Source organism: Physella acuta, unplaced genomic scaffold (genome assembly GCF_028476545.2).
Source record: "Physella acuta isolate Inbredline_101_S28 unplaced genomic scaffold, ASM2847654v3 ptg001058l, whole genome shotgun sequence".
NCBI lineage: Eukaryota > Metazoa > Mollusca > Gastropoda > Physidae > Physella > Physella acuta.
Genome location: NW_026732575.1, coordinates 837,052 through 844,300, shown reverse-complemented (window position 1 = coordinate 844,300; position 7,249 = coordinate 837,052). Strand labels below are relative to the sequence as shown.

Genomic DNA, 7,249 nt, shown 5'->3' with positions numbered 1-7,249 from the left:
TAAATTATGAAAAAAGTTAATTGAGATGCTTTGCTAATTTGTGTCCATTTTTTTTCGTTTAGATTTGTGGAGACAGCTAAATAAAATATAATTGTAATGTCCATTACCAAATTATCATCAGTAAATAAAAAAACTAGTACTATACTTGTTAAATTATTGTTTGACTGCACCATTATTAGTGGAATGAAAACACGGAAATTTGAACCATATTTCCTGGTCACAACCTAGTAAGTCAGTTCCTTTTAAAACTGATCTCGTTACATTATGTGCTCTTGTGGTAAGCACTATTCACAGTGGTGATCAACCGACCTGGATACGAACTCGAGACTGTCTGGTTAGCAGTCTGGCGCTCTATCACTAGGCCACGCCGCCCCACTGTTAAATCTTAGGCCCGGGTTAATATATTTCAATGATCACGGACTACTAAAATAGAAATTCCATCTTCTCTTGATCGGTTCTGAAAACAGGTAAAATGTATGCGGTTGACGTGTTATACCTATTGTTAACATTAGGTGGTGAAAGAAGAAAACTAAATGTGTCTCTTTTGTGTGTAACGTAAGCTCTCGTTAATTGAAACATTGTTAAGCCGAAAATGAATAACTCTTAGCTTGAACTAATTATTTACCTCTGATATACCATAGTTAGGGGACATACAACTCGAATTCTCCCATCTATTACATTTAGAAATATGATTGTTACCATGCTTATTATATAAAAATTTTCCCCAACAGAAAACAATAATGACAAAAACAATGCTTTTTCCGTGCAAATAAATGACATTTTTTGTTTTTAATCGCACTGAATATTTTGCAAATTTAAAATGATATATATTAATATACATACATAAACGCATATATATATATATATATATATATATATATATATATATATATATATATATATATATATATATATATATATATATATTCATATAGGCTATATTTGATAAGCTTTAATTATAATGTAGTTATTGACAATTTGTCAACACAATTATAGCTATTATAAGAAAACCATGTAAGGTAGAATAAATGTTGGAGTTGAGAATCGGATACACGTTAGTATTGTTTAGCGTGACATTAAATTTAGTTATAAAGAAATGTAATGTTTCTTCTTTAATGTAAACAAGAAAGCTATATTTTCTTACGACGATTGAGTGAATAATAACAATTATCCCCTTATGTCTTGCTAATTATTTTTCTTAGAATCGAGTAGCTAATAAATAATACATTGTGTGTAATATAAATACATAGTACCCTATTTGTAACAGTTACTGGCAAGGTCCTATCTTCTGTCTATCTCCATAAAAAAATAATTTGAGACCATTTTCTGCATGGCTATGAAATCCATTTTATTTGTTTTTATTTGAAATAACAATAAAGGCATATCTTAAAATTGATTAGTTTAGAATAAAGCTGACCTTTCAAGCTTGGAGGTCCATGGGTCGGCCTGATCAAGTAAAGTTTATGGTTTTTGTCACTTCAGCATATGAAGAGATAGTGTGGTCAGCACTGTGCCCAGCCGTCTTTACGTATCCCAACGGGAGTTAGTTACCCATCACAGATTGTTGGTGTTATTAATGTTGTCTGGGTAAGCAGACGTGTGCTCTACCAACACAATCTTACAAATTATAGTGAGAATAATAAAAAACTAACCAAATATTACAAAATATGTACATTTCCTTTAGAGCCAAAGTAGCTTACTCGTGTTTTATAAACGTTTCAAATAAAAAAAAAATTACTAGTCATATGTTTAACTTGACAATGAAATACAGCAAGTCTGATAAATATATATAATAAAGATATTCGTTGACGAGAAAAATAAGCGGGGCAAAAGAAATTTTAAAAACTCCTCCTGACAAGACAAACGCAAATATCATAACACTCACTCACAGAAATAGCAAGTCGCACAAAAAGACACAAAGACCCTTTATAACATATTACAAAAACAAGCTAACAGCTTAAACACTGGAAATAATGCTAACGGGAATAAAGGGCAGGATATAATAGGCGAAAAAAATCGAGAGACAGAGGGAATATTTTACAGAACTACTAAACAGACCAGCTACAGCCTAAGACATTGATATACCATCAAGCCAAACAGTACTAGACACTTAAACGTATCAAAAGTGCAGGCAGCTATACATAAACTGAAATCATGAAAGGCACCAGGTATGGATTGTATAAGTGCAGAAATGTCATAAGTAATACACTTATGACATTGTACCTTGTTTATTGTTACAATCATTATGTTTTTCATCAAGAGCTACAAACATTAATTAACAAACGATACTTTTCCTGACTTATATATAGTGGGCTCTTGTAAAGTACTTTAAAAATTAAAGATTAGAATGCCTTTGAAATCATGATCAAGTACACTGCCCAAGCTTCTTAAGCTCCCGGCGAAAGTTTAAGTCACATAGACTATAAACAACCGGGTTCGCGGCGCTGTTGAGCAAATACGATCTCAGAAACAGATGGTAAAGTGATAGGGACACAGCATCCATGGCGGCAAACGATTCCGGCGCAGCTGATTTGAAGCACTCCAACGCCAAAAAGGGGAGGAAACCAAGTATGTAGATGAGGCTAATCGTCAACAACATACAAGTCGTTCGCCCAAGATTTCGTCTGCTTCTTGTTTTCCGTCGCTTGGTTGAAATAGTTTTGTTTTTGTTGGACATAGTTAATGAGGAACTACCTAGTTTATTTGTGACTTGATAAGCGATTTCAAAAGAAACTAATTCCGTGTCACATTGGCTTAAAGATGTCGATAATTCATCCGCTGTCGATCTTGATCTCTCATCAAATTTACTCACATCTTTGTTATTTAATTTACATTTATGTTTAGAATCCTGAAATTTGCCATGTCGCTTCGCTTTGATGCCGATCATGATATACAAAACCACTAAAGGGGCGGAGGTTAGTAAAAACAAGAGGATGAAAAACGCGGAGTTGACCATGGGCCATATGGTCGTCACGAATCCTTCATCCACGGAGCAGAAAGTTCCGTGGATGCCGGAAATGGTCGTGTTCTTGATTTGTATTCCGTTAATCAGGGCGTACGGCACGGAGAACAGTGCTGCCATGGTAACCAGAAAACAACTGAAGATCTGGGCGTGGCGTAGCGTTACTTGTTTACCGAACGGTACACAAATCTTGCGATATCTGAATAGAAAGAAAAAATGTACACGCGTTTTTAGTACAGTAATCAGTAATGAGCGTGGTAATGTATACCGTTGTAGACCCATAGTATAGACCAGGGGTCGGCAACCTTTTGAAGCGGAAGAGCCAAAAGTTAAAATGTTCAAAATTTCCCTGGTTTTAAAGAGCCACTAACATTTTTTTTATTTCAAATATTTTATTTTTTTATTAAGATTATTAGTATTTGTTCAAGGAGCTGGAGAGCCGCATCTTGATATCAAAAGAGCCGCATGCGGCTCGCGAGCCGCAGGTTGCCGACCCCTGGTATAGACGCATATCATTACACAGTATTAAGCACATTTTATTTAAAACAATTATTGTATATTCTATTTAGAGGATATAGAAAAGAAAAACGAAATTCTTAAGAAGTGTATTTTGTCGGTAGGTTACGCAAAGATTGAAGAGTACTAGATGATTACATAACGGTATTTGTGTATGATGGTGTTGGCACTAATAGCACTAGTGAATTGTAGTTAAATATGTATCACACATAAGACGAACTCCTACTACTGAGAGTTGATGCAGGCATAGGGTGAGATACTAAGTCACCGAAACTGGTGACACAGTGAGTCACCACTATGGCTTTCGTTATATCTACTGACTACACTGCTTTAAACTTTCAGTCCATATCATGAGCAATTTTTTTTTAATGCAAATCTATACTGCTTTTCACGCAAATTTTAATTGTTATTTCAGGGGACATAACCTCCAAAATAGTATGTGTAGGTTGATACGGTGTGGTTTATAGAACCAGAGTTTCTACCCAAAAAAGTCTATCGCTCCCCCCCCCCCCGAACGAAATGGAATTTATGTAGAAAATATATACTTTTAAAAGTGTCCGCCCCCTCATAAATTTTTGTCCGCCACCCTCCCCCGAAATTTTCAAGTGCCCCCCCCCCCCCCACAGGAGAAAAAAAGTCTGGAAGAAACACTGTATAGAACACTGTAAGGGTCAAATTTCTATTTAAACCACCATTTTACTGAAGTATGACACGTAAATGTTAAATTATGAGTACTATTTTTTTTTAATTTCGAATTTCTGTACATCCTTATTTTACGATTACAACAAAATAAAAAAAAAGCATGTTTTTTTTTCGGATTTATTTTTGTTAAATTCAACTAGATGTGAATTATATCGCTAAAACTACATTCCCCCATGTAAGAGTTTCTATAAGAAATATGAATACATCTGAAGATTGTTTAAATTACTAGCCTACACTAGAGATACATGTAAAGCTATTGGCGTCTATCCCAGGACAGGATAAAGTCTGACCTAACCTAAACTCAACTATAATATATAGTACGAGCCGACCCGCGGCGTATCATACGCCGCTATTTAGTTGTTTTATTTTCTACTTTTCAGTAATTCATAATTAGTGAATTCGACAGTACCAATGCTGCCACTGAAAATATTTGCTTTAAATCACTAACCCCCCCCCCCTCCCCCAACCCCTACCCTACACCCCCTCCCCCCCCCCCCCCGTGAAAGCAGCCTCCTCTTAGTTACCTCCTGTAAGTTTAAAATCGTTTTAGACTAAATTATCTGCCCTTAATAGCCGTCAACAAACCCGACTCTACGATTTGTAAACATTTAGAGTGAACCACCGCTCACCAGATCATGTGGGGGTGGGGTGGGGGTGGTAGTGATAGTGATAGAGAGGAAGAGAGGGGACTGCAAGGCGCGCGCTTGCAGCTTGTTTTCTATCGGCTCCCAGAAGAGAATTATATATATAGATAATATATAATATATATAATATAACTATGATGGAGAAATTAAGAAATGTCAGCATCAATTTGTAATTTCATCTATCCTGAACTATAAGAAACGCCAGCCATACCCACCTTGTTATAGATATGGCCAACAGCAGCAGAGCAGAGGCCATGATGGCCGTGGCGTTGACGAAGAGTCTGGCCTGACATAGCAGACGATTGTTGAAGTCCCAGGCATGGAACATGTCATAGATCTCGCCTGCCGAGACGAAAAACAGTGAATATTTTTGTTTTTACTTTTTTAAATTTAAAAACGCATTAATAATAGTGCTGGTAAGTAGGTCAGCAACCAGTTCTATGGCTCATGCAGGTTTTATTGAGCCGTCGAGCTGGTAGGTTACCTACTTACCATCCTTATTAGGACCTTTCTTGGCTCATGCGGTTACTGGTTAAAATATATAATTATAAATAATATAAATATATAATTTTGTATGGATGCGAGGCATGGCACCTCAACGTAGATATTCAGTGAAGAATCCAGGTCCTGGAAATGGTATTTCTGAGCAGACTCAAAGGAAACTGACACTATTTTAGGCCTATTTGACAACTTCCCACCTCAACAAAATTAAGCCAAGGGAAACAACAATTACCACGGGATAGTTATATTGATAATATAGACTTATTGACCCAAAACAGATTACTATTAATTGTTAGTTCAAGAAAATTATAAAGAAATAAGTACTTTTTTAAAGTAAACATGTCTAATTTTATTTGTTAAGGACTGTTTTAAAATAACTAAGCTTTAGTTAATACTGTGAACATATTAACATTAAAATATTTTTATCTTATTAAGTAGCAATAAATACGAATATTAAAAATTCAAGAAATTTGATTCATTTACCATATGCTATTTATTTTCATAGCAGTCCTCCTACTATTTTTAGTTAAAAGAACACTGAATCCCCATTTAATCACACATTTGCGTTTTCAGATGTTAAAAAAAATTGCAATTAGACGTTATGTATTATGTATTGGTAAACCATCTTAGTGAAAGTACATATCAGAAAGAAGTATCTCTGTCGTAAATCTATACCAGTTCTCACAAGCAGATAATGAAAACTAATACTAAAGCGAACATGGCAAGGTAAACTGACGTTGTAAATTACAAGTCTAAGGCGAATTAAATAAAAATATGTTCATACTTTGAAACTATATATATAAACAAAATTATTTTTCCCTCTTTCAATGTTAAAAACAAAGAAAAAAAGAAAAGAAAAACATCTATAGAATGAAACTATGGAGAGAAGGTTCTTTTTGAAGTGTCTAATTTTACTCTACATATTATCCATGCTACTTAATATATTGTTTTTCTTTAATGCCAAATTTATTTCTGCTCCAGTTAAAAGCCCATACCTCTTTAACCCACCCAGCCGAAAAAAAATCATATACCCTTCTATTTCATTTTCACAATATAGAACATTGAATCGCTTTTTAATGTAAAATTTTAATTTTCAGGTTTAAAAATAAATACATAAGATGTTTTTTTTTATTATGAATGAATGTAATTCAATGTATTCAATAAATAAAAGCGCATGCCAGATTCTTTTTAGAATATTGGGAAGAAATTTACATTTGTGAAACAAATTATTGGGCTGTAAATACCATGTCCGAGGCAATTTTAATTAAAGAGAATCTAGTTGAAATGCAACTTACATTAACTACCAACTGCTCTTTGGGATGGTTTCTAGAAAGGGTTTTTCTTTTAAATTACAACTGAAGACAATATACGGATGAATCACTATTTTGAAGGTTTTTTTTATACTTGTTTTAAGTGCATACATCACTTTACGAAAGTTTTCATAGGTGTAATCAATAGAGATGCTTACCTGGAATGACCACAACATTGGTCAGCAGATCAGAACACGCCATCACCATTATAAACACTCCCACCTCCGTCCTTGAAAACTTTCGTAAATACACAAACAGCACAAGGGAATTCCCGCAAATTCCAATACAACTGAGCATTGCCAGGTATATCATGGAGGGTATCATTACATATATCGTCTGCTCCTGTAGTGTGGCCAGGTAGGCTTGGATAATTTCTGACGAATAATTTCCTGGCATGTTCGTATTTTTAAATGTTGTGGTCATTTTGCGAAAATTTGAAAGACAAACCGGTAAAAAAAAATTTCGCAAATATAACTGTAATTCGAAATAAAATACACAACGATGTATTCAGCGTCTTAATTATATATTTTCTTATTTTTATAATTTATCTCTTCAAAACACGTGCGCTCTCAAGTATATTGTTCTATTGACATCCGGCTATGTAAACAAACAAT

At 34.4% G+C, this 7,249-nt stretch overlaps 1 protein-coding gene across 1 annotated transcript; it reads right to left on the bottom strand.

Annotated features, from left to right (window-relative positions):
- Positions 1–1,978: 1,978 nt before the first annotated feature.
- On the bottom strand, positions 1,979–7,033 carry LOC131955239 (kappa-type opioid receptor-like). Its single transcript, XM_059319263.1, has 3 exons — positions 6,794–7,033; positions 5,040–5,166; positions 1,979–3,161 (listed from the first exon to the last, which is right to left on the bottom strand). Exons 1-3 carry the CDS (start codon positions 7,029–7,031, stop codon positions 2,366–2,368), a joined length of 1,161 nt encoding a protein of 386 aa, XP_059175246.1. The 5' UTR covers positions 7,032–7,033; the 3' UTR covers positions 1,979–2,365.
- Between the last annotated feature and the right edge of the window lie 216 nt (positions 7,034–7,249).